The sequence below is a fragment of the Hypanus sabinus genome, chromosome 21 (assembly GCF_030144855.1).
Source record: "Hypanus sabinus isolate sHypSab1 chromosome 21, sHypSab1.hap1, whole genome shotgun sequence".
Taxonomy (NCBI): domain Eukaryota; kingdom Metazoa; phylum Chordata; class Chondrichthyes; order Myliobatiformes; family Dasyatidae; genus Hypanus; species Hypanus sabinus.
In genome coordinates this window covers 60,107,495-60,127,275 of record NC_082726.1, presented here as the reverse complement: position 1 = coordinate 60,127,275, position 19,781 = coordinate 60,107,495, and the positions used below count along the sequence as shown (strand labels likewise).

General features: G+C 47.9%; 1 protein-coding gene across 1 annotated transcript in view; it reads left to right on the top strand.

Annotated features, from left to right (window-relative positions):
* igf1ra (insulin-like growth factor 1a receptor) overlaps window positions 1-19,781 on the top strand; it is a 333,731-nt gene that overhangs the window by 220,400 nt on the left and 93,550 nt on the right. Inside the window, exons 3-6 of the mRNA XM_059946664.1 lie at window positions 2,856-3,159; window positions 5,970-6,112; window positions 11,037-11,181; window positions 18,171-18,385. Coding sequence (XP_059802647.1) covers window positions 2,856-3,159; window positions 5,970-6,112; window positions 11,037-11,181; window positions 18,171-18,385 — 807 coding nt within the window. The remainder of the gene's footprint in view (window positions 1-2,855; window positions 3,160-5,969; window positions 6,113-11,036; window positions 11,182-18,170; window positions 18,386-19,781) is intronic.

Here is a 19,781-nt window from a genome sequence, read left to right as displayed (position 1 = left end):
CTGGAATTAAATGAGAACAATACACTTGCCTTCCTTACCATGGACTCAACCTGCAAGTTAACCTCCTGGGAACTGATTCTTCCGTTTCTGTTCTGAGCAAACCTTCGGGGGTTAAGATCACCCACGAGCAGTCGCCACTCCCGGGTGTCAGGGGTCTTGTGATGACATGGGGAGAGTGACCCAGGTGTTTAGTCTTTGGCAGGGACGTAAAGATCTCTGGCTTGGTGCCACTCGGTGTGCAGTGAGGAAGAGGAGCTTGCCTCTTGTTATTACTGTTGAACCCCAGCAAATCCATTAGTGGGTGGCTGACTCAGTAATGCACTTAACAACTCCGTGTTAAATCGCTGCGTTACTGTTCAATTAACACAGATGACTTGCTGGTTGTTAGGCTGTACTGCGTATGATGAACAACAGCTTTTACTTTGTTTGTAGCTGATTACAGTTGTGGTTTGGGGGCAGGTGCAGATGAAGACGATGGATTTAATCAGACACGGTTTCAATTTCTGGATTTAAAATGAACTCACCACTTTTTGAACGCGTGTGTTGGCGGATTTACCTCAGACAGTGAGAGAGATGTTGAGCCGTAATTCTGTCAGTTTGCCACATTTGAATGATTTGCCCCCTTGCAGTCTTTGCCAGTGGTGTATGATATAGGGTATTACTGAAGGCGCTGTCAGCATCACATTCCTTCACCCTTACGAGAGACTTCGGATGCTGCAAAATCTCGGCCAAAAGTGCGGGAGATTGGATCCTCTGTGTTCCCATTCCAAACTCCGCTGTGTGTATCTTTACATGTGTCGGCTGTTTCACCCTGTTCTTACCGACTGGGTGAAATTCCATTACCCTTTCTAATGTCCACGTGGGGCTTGGGAGCTTTCCTTGACCTTCCTGTGAAGCTCTGTGGGGAGCTGAGTTCTGTTCGAGGTCGGGACGAACTCAGTGGCTCAGGCAGCATCTCCTGCAGTAAACTGAAATGTGTTTCCCCAGCATTTCCTGCCCCTGCTGCGAGGCTTCTGACAGGAGACTGGTGTTTGCGCATCTGGGAAGGCAGCTGTGGCCCTCTGTTGGGCCTGGAAAACATCTGCACATGGGATGTGAAGGAGGGAAGTATCTGGGTAGATGATCGTCTGCTGTCCGATATGGTAAACTTCCTCCCTGAACCACTGTTCTCAAATGGTGCAGAGCTGTTAGAATCTTTCATTAAAGTGGGACAGCTAAGGTATGGAACAAGGAACGCTGTGTACCTGAATCTTATTCCCTGTAATTATCCTCTCTCAACCAAATTACCCAAGAACTGTACGTACTGTGTGACGATGAGTGCAGGGCATACCAGCTTCCAGCTTCAGTGTAGTTTGCAATTGACAGCTGATGAAAGGTCTCAGGCAGTCTGCTGTGATGAAAAGTTCTTCATTCTTCCTGCAAACTTTCCAATTGGTTTTCAAGTGCAGAGCATTAGGCCGTGCAGTGCAGACGCCATAGATGTAGGCCTCGGGGCGGGAGGGGGGGTGGTCTTCCTCAGGGAGGCTGTTCCAAGGCAACACACACCAAATGCTGGAGGAGTTGTCACACTTCTCTTTCCGACTGGCCCTGGGTCTCGGCCCGAAACGTTGACTGTTTACTCTATTTTCCAGAGATGCTGCCTGGCCTGCTGAGTTTCTCCAGCATTTTGTGTGTGTGTTGCTCTGGATTCCAGCAACTGCAGAATTTCTCAGCTTGGCTATTCTGGGGCTCTTCATGTGGTCTGGGATGTGAGTTTCATAGTGCATAAATACCCTTCGGCCCAATGCAATGCCAACTTTTTAACTTACTTTAAGAATAATCTGACCCACATAGGCCTCCACTTATGTGCAAATCTAAAAATGTCCTTGTTGTATCTGCCTCTACCGTCAGCCCTGGCTGAACGTTCCACACACCCACCACTCTCTGTAAAAAGCAAATCCTACCTTTGATATCTCTCTATACTTTCCTGCAATCACCTTAAAATGATGCCCCTGATTGTAGCTGTTTCCACCCTGGAGAAAAGTCTCTGGCGACCCACTCTACCCATGCCTCTTGTTATCTTGTACATCTCAATCAAATCATCTTCCTTTTTTCCAAAGGAAAAAACTCACTCACCCTACCTGATTTTATAAAAGCATGGAGGGTGGTTGTTTGGCCCATTGGCTCCATGCTAGCTCATGTCAGCCTCATTTCCCTGCCATTTAGTCTCTCACACTTGCCCATCGGTTACCTCATTGATTCTTTTTGCACTTCCCTCATACACGAGGTGCAGTTTGCAATGTCCAATCAACCTGCTTGTCTTTGGGATGTGGGAGGGAACTGGAGCACCCAAGGGAGAGCAGTGACGGGAGAATGTACAAGCTCCACTTGTTCCTTTCTGCACCTTGCGGCGTAGGGGCAGCAACCTAGCTATTTCTTGAGCATTTTTTATCTGTTATTTATAAGTCTTAGTTGCTAACTCAAGGCTTGGAAGTGTGTAAGGAGTCAGCCGAATTTGAACCTGGGACCATTTGCCTCGAAGTCCGGTGCTGATGCCACTACACCACCTGCCGTAGGTCCAGTGCTCTCCACTTAGACTGTTGGAATTGTGAATTCCCTCTCCAAACCTCTCCACCTTCCACAAACTGCACTGAGTTCGTGGGACCACGTCTCGTTACCTCCCACACTAACGCGGTGCCTTAATTATGAACTGCGGTGGTGCGCGGTGTGGTCAATGTCACAGTACACCACAGCGCAGAAGCAGGCCCTTCGGCCCATCTAGTTTGTGCTCTGTAATTGAATCAGTAGCTTTCTATGCAGTGCCTCCTAGGGACACAGAACACAATCTGCTCACGTGCTTTTGTTCTCTCTTGCAGTTTGCCCGAAAGCTTGCGGGAAGAGAGCCTGTAACGACAAGGGGGAGTGCTGCCATGCGGAGTGCCTTGGGGGCTGCACTGCCCTCAACGACAACAGAGCCTGCATGGCGTGTCGGAACTACTACTTTGAGGGCCAGTGCCTCGCCAGCTGCCCCCCGGGTACCTACAGGTTCGAAGGGTGGCACTGTGTGACCAAGGAACTGTGTGCCAAGATCCCCGTCGAGAATCCCAAAGAGCAGTTTGCTCTGCACGATGGAGAGTGTACCCTCATCTGTCCGTCAGGATACACCCGCAATGCCACCAGGTGGGAGCCATGGGGCAACTTTTCTTCACTGATTCCACTGCCTTCTGGTGCCCCTCGTCCTTCCCTTTCTCCCATGAACCACTCTTCTCTCCTATCAGATTCCTCCTTCTTCAGCCCTTTACCTCTTCCACCAATCACCTCCCAGCTTCTTACTTTATCCCCCCCCACCTTCCCCAGCCACCAACCTTTACCCTCACCTGGTCTTACCTATCACCTGCCAGCACGTGCTCCTTCCCCTCCCCTCCCAGTCCCGATGAAGGGTCTCAGCCTGAGACTGGGTACTCCTCTCCATGGATGCTGCTTGACCTGAGTTCCATTGGCATTTTGACTGTATTACTGAGATTCTGTTGGTGCCTTTATGATAGCAAGAAGCTGCCTTTACGTAGCGCCTCAGGATGTCGCACAGCAGCAGTCCCTCAGAGTGATAGGGTTTGCCCCTGATAGCACATAATAAACCATTGATCCCCAAGCTCAGAAACTCCAACTGACCTGCAGGGCGCCATGACGCTAACTAGAGTTATGGTGCGGATGCAATACGGGGTAGATAAGGGTCCACCAAGTCCATATTGAAGATCAACTGCCCATCCTACCCCCCCAACACAGTACAGCCACCTGATCTGCTCAAAGATCAGTCTAACCCTTCTCTTCTACATAGACTTCCATTGTTCTAATAGAATGTAGAACATCTACTCTCCCCGATTTTACACCTCTCTATGTTCCGTGTTGTATGACGTGGGTGATCACGGTCCTTGACCAGTGTCTTTACAAGACGGGTGACCACAGCCATTATCAATACTCTTCAGAGATTGTCTGCTTGGTGTCACTGGTCACAAAACCAGGACTTATGATATGGATGAGCTGCTCATACGACCATCCACCACCTGCTCCCATGGCTTCATGTGACCCTGATCGGGGTGGGGGGGGTTGTGGCTAAGCAGGGTCACCTGCAGGCTAGCAGAGGCAAGGAGTGCTTTACAGCTCTGTTGGCACAGACATATCTCCACTCCGGTGACCAACATACCAGGGGCAATTTACAGTGGCCAATTGACCTAAGACCTTGTTGGTCTTTGGGACCATGTGGGAGGAAACCCGAGCTCCTGGGACCAGGAACCCAGCGGTTACTGGGAGAACATGCAAACTGCACCCGAGGTCAGAATCGAACCGGGATCCAAGGGGCCGTGAGGCAGCAACCCTACCCGCTGAGCCGCTGTGGAACCCACGACAAATTGGTGGTGGTGGGGGGAGGAATCCTTGAAATCCTGATTTCGTCTGATGTTTTTTTCTCTCTCTCTACTGCCTGTGATACTGTTGGCATTTAGGGCAGCAGTGAAGGTCCTCCATCACTGGCAGTGTTCAGTCATGCCCTCTCAGTTAGCCACGCAGGTCCCGAGTGGATTACCATTGCACTCAGGTGTAGAAAGATTATTCATTGCTGGGTCCATAGTAATGTAATTTTACCAGTCAGGGTTGTTGGCCCTGAGCTGAACTCCCGAACATGGAGGACTGCTGGACCACTCTTAGCCTCTACCCTTTGACCTGTTTGGCATGGGTGACTCTACCAAGAGGCAAAGCGTAAAGTCCTGGCTTCAGCCAGCGCAGGTCTGGAGACGTTTGACACACGCAGGCTCCCAAATCACAACAGAGCTTGTGGTCCTCTTAGAGGTTTAAGCTGTGATTTTCACCCAGTTAATCACTCGGTAAGTTGTCTGCTGAGGAACTGGGCTCAGAAACACCAGGTGTTGGGCAGATCCTGGGTTAGAGAGACCAGCAAGAGAGAGGAAAAACCCCATCCTCCATTCTGCAGGCTTCTGTTCTCGAGGGGTTACAAATGGTACCCTGGCAACGTGAAGCAGCTTCGCCGGTTATCCAGTAGGCACTCGATAATTAATGCACTCACAAGGAATTAAATTCAAACAAGCTCAAGTTATTCAATCCTCTGTTAGTACTGTATTAGGTGAAATATGCTAAATTTGATTTTAACCTTGAAGCTCAACCACTCTATGGACCTGTTTTATGCTCTGGGTTTGATCTGTGTGCGGACTGTCACTGGTACCTGCTCGAGGGCAAGATGGAAATTGTGAGAATTAGATATCTTTGAAGAAAAACTCCACCTAACTTTGGTGATAACACCAGGGAACAGCACTGCAAGCTTTTGTCTACATTATCTCATGTTGGTGTCAGTTTGTAAAATCAAAGCATAACCATCTATCCCCAAGTTACCATTGTGCAATGATAACAGTGTGTCATCTCTCTCACTGCTCAGTTTGTTGTCACAGCCCCTGTCTCCCCAGCACCTCATCTGCTTATTCTTTCAGTTATTGATTCCATTCACGTCAGTAACACCCCCCCACCCCACAACTGCTCCCTTCTGCCCTACAACTTCTGCTGCATCTTCCTCTTTAATACCCCCTTTTCCCTCTTTTCTTCCCCTTCCCCTCTTTTCCACCCCTTTCCCTCTTTTCTGCCCCTTTTCTCTCTTTTCTGCCCATTTTCCCTCATTTCTGCCGTTTCCCATTTGCCACCCCTGTTTCCCCCTTTGCTGCCCCCTTGTCCCTCTGTGCCAACCACTTCTCCCACTCTGCCGCCCCCTTGTCCCTCTTTGCTGCCCCCTTGTCCCTCTCTGCCGTCCCCTTTCCTGCCTAATTGACTGCTATCTCCTACAGCCTTTAGCGGTGACGAAGACCTTCCCACTCCGCGCGCCCACGCTGGAATGTGAGTTAGCGTTGGAATTGGAAGGAGATGGTCGATGTGTGTTTCTGACGGAGCTGCTGTTAGTTCCCTTTGGATAACCTGCTGTCTCCTCTCCACAGCATGTATTGTACCCCTTGTGATGGCCCTTGCCCAAACGTCTGCCCGGTGAAAACGGAGACCATCGATTCCGTCACGGCCGCCCAGTACCTGAAGGGATGTACGGTGGTTAATGGCAACTTGATCATCGCAATCCGTAGGGGAAGTGAGTACTGACTATTTACACTGGGGTGGTGTGTGTTATTGTTCTAACTCCTGCTCCCTGCCCAGCTTGTCTATTTCCCACTGTTCTTTCTCGAAGGGCATGGCCCTTCATTCTTCAAGATGTGCCAGTCCTTGCTTACTGCTGATGCTGGTAATGTTTGTTCTGTGTGATGGTTGGCCTAGTCAGTCATTGGGGTCAAAGGCAGGCTACCAGCCCTTGTGGTTGAGGGGACGGTGGCGGGGGCTTGTTCGGGGTCGCACAGAGTTTGGGGATGTGAGGGGTTGGACTGAGCTGGTCTAACAGTACAGCGCACTCAGTGGGCTGAATGATGATGTCTTATGGTCTCCTGGTGCCATCCAGTGGGAAATCCAACACGCAGACTGCGGGTGCTGGAATCTAGTGTAACACGCTAAGCCCTGGGGGAGGTCAGCGCGTCAAGCAGCAACTTGGGTGAAAAGTCAGCTTTTCTCCGTAGAAGCTTGCTGACGTGCCGAATTCCTCCAGAGGATTACATGTCACCGAGGAGGTTCTGAACAAACCGCAGTGAAGGGGTTCAGGGAGCGATACGAGAGTGAAATGGTCCCTCACGAGTGAGTCAGGGAGTGGCTAAGCCATTGGCCTCAGCCGAGACTGATTTTGTTAGCCTTTCTGGCCAACATTTGTCATCCATTTCACTTTATGATAAACAAATTCCACCTCTTCCTCTATTCCCCACTCTAACTCTTACCTCATCTCACTTGCCTCTTACATTCCCCTGGGTCCCCTCCTCCTTTCTCCCATGGTCCACTCTCCTCTCCTATCAGATTTCTTCTTCTCCAACCTTGACCTTTTCACCCACCTGCTTTCATCTATCACCTTCCAGCCAGCCTCCTTCCCCTCCCTCCCATCTTTTTATTCTGGCATCTCCCCCCTTCCTTCTCAGTCCTGAGGAAGGGCCTGGGTCCTAAACATCGACTCTATTTACTTCCGTAGATGTTGCCCGACCTGCCGAGTTCCTCCAACATTTTGTATGTGTTGCTCTGGATTTCCAGTGTCTGCAGACTTCCTTCTGTTTCTGGTTTGTCATCCATCCCTGAGAGCCCAGTGGCTTGTTGTGAAGAAGTAAAACAGGACTAAAGCTCTCAGTTGTGAGTCTGGAGTCATTTCAGACTGAAAAATGCAGGTTCCTTCCACCGTAGGACATGATTGAAGCAAATGAATTTTTATGACAATCCAGTTATTTTGAATGAATCAATTCCAGCTCCACTTTGAAGGGTCAGCACAGCATCACACTTGTTCCCCTTGGCCATTCTGAATAGCCAAGACTACATGCCAGTGCCTGCCTGCAAATCTTAGTAGATCATGGCCTGGGTGTAGGAGTCCTACTGCTGGCCATGTCCACTTCAACGTGAAAGAATTCAAAACCAGTTCTCTATAGAAGATCACACAGCGTCCATGGGAATAGAAACAGCCGATCTTTTCAGCCTAGAATGTTAACTGTTTTTTCCTTCACAGGTGATGCCTGGACCTGCCGAATTCTCTTTTCCCTCCAGCATTTTATTTATTTGTTCAGACACAGTATGGAATAGGCCATTTGTGCCATGCCACCCAGCAGCCCCCAGCTTACCCTAAGCCTAATCACAGGGCAGTTTACAATGACCCATTAACCTGGATTTTTTTCCCAGCATCCTCTGTAGTTATTTCAAGATTTCCAGTATCTACATTTTTATTTTTGACCTATGCTCGGCAGAAGACATGTCACTATAGCCTAGTTAGTTAGTTAGTTAGTTACTACCTGTAGGCAGCTGCTGTTTAGGGCAACAATGAAGGTCCTCTATCTCTGTCTGTCCCTGGCCATTTTCCCTATTGTGCCCCAGGTGTGGTTTAGGGTCCCCATTTCTGCCTGTACTGTACTGTATCAAATTGTCTTTCGTCTACCGTGTTTCCTCCACCCTTTAGCCTGGAGTAGTCGAAACCCATTGAAGTTTGGGTTTGTTTAAAGGTGTGGAGCAAAGGAAATTACGGTGGTGTGAGAGAGGAGTTGGCCAAAGTAAATTGGAAGGAGGTGCTGGCAGGGATGACAGCAGAGCAGCAATGGCGTGAGTTTCTGGGGGAAATGAGGAAGGTGCAGGATAGATGAACTCCAAAAATGAAGAAATACTCAAATAGCAAAATAGTACAACCATGGCTGACAAGGGAAGTCAAAGCTAATGTAAAAGCAAAAGAGAGGGCATACAACAAAGCAAGAATTAGAACCATGGAACACTATAGCACAGTATAGGCCCTTCAGCCCTTAATGTTGTGCTGACCCATATAATCCTTAAAAAGTACTAAACCCACACTACCCCATAACCCTCTATTTTTCTTTCATCCATGTGCCTGTCCAAGAGGCTCTTAAATACCCCTAATGTTTTAGCCTCCACCACCATCCCTGGCAAGTCATTCCAGGCACTCACAACCCTCTGTGTAAAAAACTTACCCCTGATGTCTCCCCTAAACTTCCCTTCCTTAATTTTGTACATATGCCCTTAGTAGGAAGATAGAGGCTTTTAAAAACCTACAGAGTGCAACTAGAAGAATCGTTAGGAGGGGAAAGATGAAATATGAAGGCAAACTAGCAAACAATATCAAAGTGGATAGTAAAAACTTTTTCACCTTATGTAAAAAGCAGAAGAGAGATGAGAGTGAATATAAGACCACTAGAAAATGAGGCAGGAGGAATAATAACGGAGGACAAGGAGATGGCAGATGAACTAAGTGAGTATTTTGCATCAGTCTTCACTGTTGGAGACACTAACTGTGTGCCAGATGTTGAATGGTGTGAGGGAGGAGAAGTGAGTGAAGTTACTACTACAAGAGAGAAGGTGCTCAAAAAGCTGAAAGGCCTAAGGGTTCAGAGTCACCCAGACTAGATGAACTGCACCCTCGGATTCTGAAAGAGGTACCCATAGAGATTGTGGAGGCATTGGTAATGATCTTTCAAAAATCTTAGGACTCTGGCTTGGTGTCAGAGGACTGGAAAATTGCAAATGTCACTCCACTCTTTAAGAAAGGAGGAAGGCAGCAGAAAGGGAATTATAGACCAGTTAGCCTGACCTCAGAGGTTGGGAAGCTGTTGGAATCAGTGTTTAAGGATGAGGTTATAGAGTACTTGGTGACACAAGACAAGATATAACAAAGTCAGCAAAGTTTCCTTAAGGGAAAATCGTGCTTGACAAATCTGTTGGAGTTCTTTGAGGAGATTACATGTAGGATAGATAAAGGGGATGCAGTGGATGTTGTGTATTTGGACTTGCAGAAAGCCTTTGACAAGGTGCCACACATGAGGCTGCTTACCAAGTTAAAAGCCCATGGTATTTCAGGAAAGTTATTGGCTGATTGGTAGGAGGCAGCGAGTGGGAATAAAAGGATCCTTTTCTGGTTGGCTGCCAGTGACTCGTGGTGTTCCCTAGGGGTTGGTTGGTACCACTTGTTTCTGTGCTACATATAAATGATTTAGATAATGGAATAGATGACTTTGTTGCCAAGTTTGCAGATGATACAACGATTGGTGGAGGGGCAGATAGTGTTGAGGAAACAGGTAGGATGCAGAAGGACTTAGACAGATTAGGAGAATGGACAAGAGAGTACAATGTTGGAAAATGCATGGTCATGCACTTTGGTAGTAGAAATAAATGTGCAGACTATTTTCTAAACAGGGAGAAAATCCAAAAATCTGAGATGCAAAGGGACTTGGGAGTCCTTGTGCAGGACACCCTAAGGGTTAGCTTGCAGGTGCAGTTGGTGGTGAAAAAGGCAAATGCAATGCTAGCATTCATTTCAAGAGGTCTAGAATACAAGAGCAGATTTGTGGTACTAAGGGTTTATAAGGCACTGGTGAGGTTTCATCTTGAGTATAGTGAACTGTTTTGGGCTCCTCATCTAAGAAAAGATGTGCTGGCATTGGGGAGGGTTCAGAGGAGGTTCACAAGGATGATTCTGGGAATGAAAAGGTTATCATACAAGGAACGTTTGATGGCTCTGGGTCTGTACTCACTGGAATTCAGAAGGGTGGGGGGGGGGATCTCACTAAAACCTTTCGAATGTTGAAAGGCCTAGACAGAGTAGATGCAGAAAGGATGTTTCCCATGGTGGGGGAGTCTAGGCCAAGAGGGCACAGCCGAAGGGTGTCCATTTGATAGAGACACAGAGAAATTTCTTTTGCCAGAGGAATTTGTGGAATTTACCATGGGCAGCTGTGGAGGCCAGATCATTAGGGTATTTAAGGCAGAGCTTGATAGGTTTGTTGATTGTACATGGGCAGTGGGGCTGAGGAGGGAAAAAGGATCGGCCACATTTAAATGGCGGAGCAGAATTGATGGGCCAAATGGACTAATCATGTGGTCTAAAGTACCCCCTCAGGAGGAAGATGCCGCAGTTACAGTTTCTCATGGGTTGATTGCTGGGGCCGGTAATTGCAGGCTGGCGCTTTAGGAAACTGCTCTTGCCTTATTATTGAGATACAGTGAGAAATTTTGTTTTGCATGTCATCCTGAAAGGTCATGCTACACATCAGTGCATTCAGGTAATGAAAAGGAAACTTTGCAGAATCCGCCGTTACAGTCACAGCGAGAGTGCAGGGCAGGGTCCGCAGTCAACTAAATTGGGAGATCGTGTTCATCATTAGAAGCCCATTCGGAATGCTTTTAACAGCTGAACTTTGAGTTTGGCTGTACGTGCTTTCAAACTTTGGGGAGAAGGGGGAATGACTGGGATGGGAGGGGAGTGTTGGCTGCTTCGTGCGATGGGCTGAGCAGTGTCCACAATTTGGGGTCTTGGGCAGAGCAGTCACCAAGCTATGGTGCACCTGGATTGGACATTTTCTGTGGTGCAGCTAAACAAATCAGGAAGGGTCATCTGGGAGGCTTACAGAAGATTTAACCCTTTGTGTTATTCCCTCCATCAGACAATATTGCTGCAGAGCTGGAAGCCAACCTCGGCCGGATTGAGACCATTACAGGATACCTGAAAATCCATCATTCCTATGCCCTTGTCTCGCTTTCCTTCTTCAAGAACCTGCGCTACATCAACGGGGAGGAACAGCTTGAGGGGTAAGTCACCCAAGCCCCCCACCCCCACAAAAACCCACCAACCTCTTTTTACCCTTTGCAAGAATGGCCAGATAACTAAATGTGCAGCCAAAGCTCTGTTGCTTATGAGGGCAATGACAAGTAGAGTCTATGGAGATGTACAAGGGCTGAGCCTAGCTCTCCTGTGCTGAGTAGATGTCTGCAGTGGCACAAGAAAACTTTATCTCATTGGTCCTACAAGAGATTATCTCACTCAGGCTTTTCATTCTTCATGGGCAGAGGCCTTTTAGGAAATAGTCTACTCCACTGGGGAACTGCAGTCAAAATTGCCGATGCCTCCTCTCCTTCTTGTGGTCAGTTGTAAGGAAATTTTATTTTGGGTTGTCGCAGCCTTGCTGTTTCTTGGCATTCTTAAAGCAGTGGTGCAGTCATAGAGTTAAACTGCACAGAGACTGACATTTCAACCCATACTGATCAATAGTTCTTCTAACTGAGGCAACACAGTTGCCTTGGTCGATGAGTTTCTGTCCCAGGCAGAGTGGACATCTAGAGAGACTGACTCTAGCAACAGGGGAAGGTGATGTCATAGGAGGCATATCTGGGGCAGTTTTGGAGCTGATATTGCTGGCCACTGCAGGACTGAATGGTGCTCCATGAAGCTGTACAACATCCTTCTCTTCCCCCTACCTGTAGCCAAGAGGGGCCTGTATGTGTCAGTTGGTACTGACACTCTGAAACTTGCCAAAAAAAGTCTGAGGCTAGTCATAGGTGAGAGCAGTGGCCCCCAACATGGGGCCTGTGGATCCTTTGCTTCATGGTACATGGCATAAAAGAGGGTTGGGAATCCCTGGATTAGAAGAACAGCTGCTGTAATCTGTGTCTAATCTGCCTTGGTAGTCACCAACACAATGGCATAAATGTGGATTTCTCTATCTTCTGGTAATCATCATCATATATTCCCCCCTCCCCACCACTTATCCCACAAGCCCTCATCACCCACACACTCCCCCCTCTGGTTCACCTCCCCACCACCTTCCCTTCATTTGATGGTCCACTGCCTTGTCCTATCAGATTCCATCTTCTTTAGCCTTTTGTCACTTCCACCCGTCATCTCTCATCTTGCATCATTCTCGTTCACCCCACCCAACCTACCCTCACCTGCCTATCTTAACCCCTCCCCCTCACCTGTTAACTCTGCCCTCCACCTTTTTTATACGGGCTCTCGCCCCTCCTTCTTTCCAGTCACGATAGTTGCTCAAACGTTTGTGTGTAGTTTACCTGAAACTTGTACCCAAGGAGGCAGTGACCTCTGGCACGTTCGGGACTCTGGCTGTGTTGAACTGAAGGACTAAGTGTTGTTATTTTGTTAATGCTCCCATCACATTTCATCACAGATTTCAGTGAAAGTGTCACAGAACCTCTCCCATACATTTAATTCACTTTCCCTTCTAATGACACACAGCAGAATATTACATTTTCCAGAGGGTCTAAAGAATATTATTATCCACAAGAAGCAAGTGCTCCCATCCCTCACAGACAGCAAGGAGAATATTTTTGGTTGTTCCAGCTAAACACAATCCTATGTCAGTGCCCATCTGGAGGGTATTCAAAGTCAAGTTTATTGTCATATGCACAATCAGAATCAGGTTTAATATCACCAGCATATGTCATGAAATTTGTTAACCTTGTGGCACCATACAATGCAATATATGATCAATATAGAAAAAAGCTGAATTACAGTAAGTATATATGTATATTAAATAGTTAAATAAGTTGTACAAAAACAGAAAGTGAGGCACTATTCATGGGTTCAATGTCCATTCAGAAATCATATGGCAGAGGGGAAGAAGCTGTTCCTGAATTGCTGAGTGTGTGCCTTCAGGCTTCTGTACCTCCTCCCTGATGGTAACAGTGAGAAGAGGGCATGCCCTGGGTGGAGGGGGTCCTTTAATGATGAATGCTACCTTCCCGAGATGTGTTGGATACTGCAGAGGCTAGTACCCATGATGCAGCTTGCTTCATTTCTGTGCAGTAGGCCAGACGTATACTTGTCTGTACAGGTGCAATGGGAAAGCTGACTTGGCAACAGCATCACAGGCACATGGCATCATATTAGTGGCATTGACGAGGAAAACACCAATCAAACGTAAATTGTACACAATTTTTACAAGAAAGAACACAGGTTGAACAAAAAGTGTGCGCTGATCAAAGTGGTCAGTGTCGCGAAATTAGTGATTAGGGTTGTGGCCTGGATGGTGGGGGTCTTTGTATGGGTGTTGCTTTCTTGTAGCAATGCTCAAATTATTTGTTCTTAATGGTGGGGAAGGCTTCGCCAGCGATGGACTGGGCTGTGTCTACCACTTTCTGTTGCCTTTCCCATTCCTGGGCATTGCTGACTCCATTTCAGGCCCAAATGAAGCCAGCTGGGATACTCTCCACCATACAGGCCACACAGCGGTTAGCGTGACACTATTACAGCTCAGAGTGTCAGAGCTCGAAGTTCAATTCCGGCATCCTCTCTAAGGTGTCTTGTATGTTCTTTCCGTGCGTGTATGGGTTTTCCCTGGGTGCTTCGGTTTCCTCCCGTAGTCCAAAGACATACCCATTAGTAGATTAATTGGTCATTGTAACTTGTCCTGTGATCAGGCTTGGGTGAAGTAGGTGTGTGGCTGGGTGGTGCGGTTCGTTGGGATGGAAGGGCCTGTTCCATGTTGTATCTCTAAATAAAACAAAATTATAAATACAGTTTGAGGACAGCTGCACAAGATGCAACCTGCAGTGTTTAACTGAAAACCCAGGGGTGCATGGTTTGCAAAGGCTACAGAATTACATGCAGCAGTTTCCAATAACTAAAACCGTGTCACTGGGAAATCAGGTGGAAGGACATGGCCAAATGTGAGATTGATGATTTAAGTTAAGGTGGGATTTCCTCCTTGGCCGAGAAGAGGAAATTCCAAATACTTGAAAAGAGCTGCAGGCTCCCATCGATGCCAGATCACATAAACATTCCTAGTTCTGTCCAGCACATGGTTCAGACCGTCGGACGTTTAAAAATCCAGGTGTGCTGGGGTCAGGGTGGAGTGCGTGTGGTCCCTGGTGGTAGAGACTGTCTGTGAACCTCCCGCTGGGTAAGTCAGCTCTGCAAGGTCAGACCATCTGTGTGATTTATGCTCTGCTCTCTCTGAGTCAGCTGCTTGCTGCTGCAACATCTGGTGAGATGCTCCAGAACTGTAATGCTGATACAAGGCTTGATTGGAAATAGTGTTTAAGTCCAAGCTTGGTCCCCAGCTCCACTGAACAGGCTGTTTGCAATGAGAAGGGTCATCTAGAATTGGCCAACACCCTTTCCTGCTGTCATATGTCAGAATCAGGTTTAATATTATTGGCGTATGTCATGAAATCTGTTGTTTTACAGCAGCGGTGTATTGCAATACATAATAATAAATAACTACAATAAGTGTATATATATATATATATATAAAATTAAATAAGTAGCACAAAAAGAGAACACAGAAGTGGTGATGTAATGTTCATGGGTTCATTGTCCATTCAGAGATCTGTGTTGCAACGTTGAATGCAATGTTGTTGTTGTGACACCACTCAACCAGCTGATCTACCTCACTCCTGTACACCACCTCATCACCACCTGAAATTCTGCCAACAATAGTTCTGTCATCGGCAAATTTTTAGCAGTAGAGCAGTGGGCTAAGCATCATACTGTGGGCCGCACTTTGACAAAATACCATTTGTCCTCTCTGCAGCATCCCAAAACAGTGCACATTTAAGCAGCACAGTGTCACGGTGGAGCTGGATCCTTACAGCTTCAGCGACCCGTGTTCCAACCTCCCAATGCTGTCAGTGTGGAGTTTGCATGTTGCCTGAAAGATCGTTAATCCATTTCCCTCCATAGATGCTGCCTGACCCACTGAGTTCCTCCAGCACTTTGTATGTCTGCTATTGGTAGGCAATTGGCTGCTGGAAGTTTATTTTGCTTAGTGACGCAGTATGGTGACAGGCCCTTCAGGCCCAATGAATTGCACCTGTGTGACCGATTAACCTATTAACCTGTACGTCTTTGGAATGTGGGAGGAAACCGGAGCACCTGGAGGAAACCCACACGGTGACGGGGAGAACGTAACAAGGCTTACGGACAATGGTGATATTAAGCTCATGTTATAGGCTTTCTGGTGGCATTATAGTACCGTGCCTCCCCAAGAGTCCTGTTGGGAGGGGCTGGGGATGTTTGCTGAAGATGTGGAAGATTAAAATGGGATGTGTTGTCGGAGATTGTCGGCATGGTCTCTGGGCCAATGGGACTGATCCCGTGCTGTGTGATTGGTTGAATTGTGTTTGGGAAGTAGTGTAGGAAAGCACAGCAACAGGGAGTCATTGGCTGACTTTTACATTGGTTGAATGATGTTCTGCACAACACAAGGATAATTTCCCTTCGATTGAGGACAGGTGTGAACACTGAGCTTTTATTCACCAGCTAACGTGAGAGCTGACATAGACAGTGCATCAATTCCTGTGCCCATGTCTGTGGAGTGGGACTTCAATCCTCAGCCTTCTGCCTCAGCGACAGAGCTGTTGCCAAGCAAGTCAGGGTTAACATGGTTGCTGGTGGGGTCAGCCGATTCGCTGGGTGCATTTCTGAGCTTGGCTGGCTGGTGATGTAGTGGCATCCACACCGGAATACGAGGCGATTGGCCTCGGCTTTGAATCCGGCCCACTCCCTGCACACTTCCCATCTCTGCTGGGTTAAGTGTTGAGCTGGCAACTTGGTCTTGTAAAAAAACAGACAAATGGTAAAGAAATGGCAAGGTGTCCGTCTGGCCACGAGGCAGGAAGAGGAACAATAGTTTCTAAGTTTCCCTGCTGAAGAGGCTGTGAGCAGAATTAATATCTGTGTCTGTGGTTCTACACCCCAGTGTCAGTGAAATTGGGCACCAGCTGAAGATTAAAATATGCAACACAGCACAGCATGCTAAAGAGCCTTTGACCTTTTAACCTACTCTTAAGATCAAACCTAACACTTGTCTCATACATAACCCTCTATTTATCTATCATCCATGTGCCTAACTAAGACTCTCTTAAATGCCCCTAATGAATTTGCCTCTACCACCATCCCTGGCAGGGTGAACCAGCCACCCGCCACTCTCTGTGTGAGAAAACCTCCCCTCTGACATCCCCCTGATACTTCCCTCCAGTCACTTTAAAGTGTGATCGTATTCCCCAATTTTGCCCTGGGAAAAAGTCTGGCTGTTTACTCAATCTTTTCTATTATCATGTACACCCCTAACAAATTGCTTCTCATCTTCCTTCGCTCCAGAGAGAAAAGCCCCAGTTCACTCACCATATCCGCAGAAGACATGCTCTCTAATCCGGGCTGTGTCATGGTAATGTCCCCTGCACCCTCTCTCGAGCTGAGAACTGAGCAAATAACTCCCAAGTGTGGTCTAACCAGAGCTTTATACAGCTTGCAATGTTACCTCGCAGTTCTTGAACTCAGTCACCCAACTAGTGAAGGCCAACCACCCACCTTAAATTAAACTGAGGTTCATTAGCAAGAGCAAAGAAAAATAAGGCAGTGTCAAGCTGAGCGGCCATTGTGTGAGTGAGCCAGTGTTAGAGTGGGGAGGCTTTGGCTCATCAGACTTGGGCGAGGCAAGAGCCTGGTAAGATTCTTCTTCTTCTCTATTCTTCATTCCTCGTCTGTTATGACATTGCTAGAGAAATGAGAATGACTCCAGGGGCAGTGTGGCGTTCTTTGTGTAAGATGTGGGAATTGTAGGAGACCTTTAGCCTCCTAGACAGCCACATCTGCACCAGGTACTCCGAGCTGCAGCTCCTCAGAAAACGTGTGAAGGAACTGGAGCGGCAGCTCGATGACCTTCGGCTCATACGGGAGTGGACGTGATAGATAGATAGCTACAGAAAGATGGTCACCCCTAGCGTGCAGGAGGCATAGAACTGGAGACTGCTGGAGAAGATGAGGAAATGGGCAGCTAGTACAGAGTACTCCTGTGGCTATTCCTCTCAATACTGTTGAGGGGGAGCCTACTGGTGGGGGGGGGGGGGGCTTGGGAGCTGCAGTCACCAGATCTTTGGCACTAAGTCTGACACTGTGCCTTAGAAAAGGCAATTGATTACAGGACTGAAGGTAACACACACAAAATGCTGGTGGAATGCAACAGGCCCGGCAGCATCTATAGGGAGAAGTACAGTCGAGGTTTCAGGCCGAGACCCTTCGTCAGGACAGGACTGAAGGTGTTATATTTGAATGCACATGCTCTACGGAATAAGATGGATGAACTTATAACACATTTAGAAATCGGCATAACTGAGTTGTGGCTGAGGGAAGCTCATAGCCGGGAGGTTAACATCCAAGAATAGATATTGTATTGAAAGGAGAGGCAGAGGGGGGTGAGGTGGCTTTACTGATACAAACAAAAATGCACAGAGGGACATCCATTTAGAATGGAGATGAAGAATTTCTCCATCCAGAGGGTGGTGAATCTGTGGAATTCGTTGCCATGAGTGGCTGTGGAGGCCAAGTCATTGGGTGTATTTAAGGCAGAGATAGATAGATTCTTGATTAGTTCGGACACAAAGGGATACGGGGAGAAGGCTGGAGATTGGGGCTGAGAGGGAAATGGATCAGCCATAATGAAAGTGGCAGAGCGGACTCGATGGGCCAAATGGCCTAATTCTATTCCTATATCTTATGGTCTTGTGGTCTAACCACCCTGCTAAGAATACAACAATTAACACTGTGCTCTTCCAACGTGAATCACGTCACACGTTTCTGGATTGAACTCCATCTACCACTTTTCAGCCCAGCTCTGCATCCTGCCAGTTCCAATGGGAAGAGTTGCTGCTGGTGTCCGGTACACTGACTCAAAGTTCAGTTCAGCCGGTACTTGACTCTGCCTCTAACTTCCCTTCAGCTCACCTGTGACTGATGATAATTTATTCCCTCCTGACTGGCTCGCCTTGTTTACTTTGAGCAGGAACTACTCGTTCTATGTCCTGGACAATCAGAACCTGCAGCAACTCTGGGACTGGAGCCGTCACAACCTCACCATCAAGCAGGGGAAGGTCTACTTCGCTTTCAACCCCAAGCTCTGCGTGTCGGAGATCTACCACATGGTCGATGTGGCTGGAGTGAAGGGCAGGCAGGGCACGGCAGACATGGAGCCAAGGACTAATGGGGACCGAGCTTCCTGTGAGTTCACTGCTGTGGGCCCGCGAGTGGGGTGGGTTTGCTGCGAGTGTGTAGAGGGCACAGCCTCAGAATACAGTAATATCCATTTACGACAGGAAGAGACGGATTTTCTTTACCAGAGGGAGTGGAATCCATGGAATTCATTGCCACTGGGGGGGGGGGGGGGGGGAACCAAGTCATTCGATATATTTAAAACAGAGTTTGACAGCTTCTGGATTTGTTGGGGTGTCAAAGATTACAGGGAGAAAGCTGGAGAATGGGGTTGATCAGCAAATCAGCCATGATGGGCTGGCAGAGCAACTTGATGGGCTGAATGGTCTAATTCTGCTCGTATGTGTCTTACAGAGTGTGTGTGCGCATAGTACTGTGCGTGTGAGGATATGGTGTAAACTGCTGTGAGTGTGAGAGTGGGTTTCTGCAATACCAAGTGTGGGTGAGTATTGGTGATACTGTGATTGAGTGTGTGTAAGATGCTGCCTATGGAATGGGAGCACGTGTAGCATTGTGTGTTTGCAGATGACGGTTAGAGTGGATGTAGATTTACTTATGTAGAGTACATTGAAACACGTCGCTTACGTTAACAATCAACACACCTACATGTGTGCTGGGGGCAGATAACGTGTTGTCAGATGCTCTGGTGCCAATATATGCCCACAATGCTCGGCAGGACAACACAGACACACACACACACACACACACACACACACACACACACACACACACAGACACACACACACAGACACACACACACACACACACACACACACACACACACACACACACACACACACAGACACACACACACAGACACACACACACACACACACACACACACACACACACACACACACAGACACACACACACAGACACACACACACACACACAGACACACACACAGACACACACACACACACACAGACACACACACACACACACACACACACAGACACACACACACACACACACACACACACACACAGACACACACACACACACACACACAGACACACACACACAGACACACACACACACACACACACACACACACACACAGACACACACACACAGACACACACACACACACACACACACACACACAGACACACACACACAGACACACACACACACACACACACACACACACACACACACACACACACACCCCTCCCCCCCCCCCCCATCCAGGGCAGGCCTCCAATCCTTAGTATCGATCCCCCAGACTAGCTGCTGATGGCATCCTGATCTCCAGGCTCGATTTACAGGAGCGCTGACTGATCGTTTCTTGTGCCTCCCGCTCGCAAGGACTCCTGGTCACTGGCCATTGAGAGCAGACTGCGGATGTCCTTGACCCCCTGACCAAATCACTAGAGTTTGAACATGGAGGTTGTGTGCTGT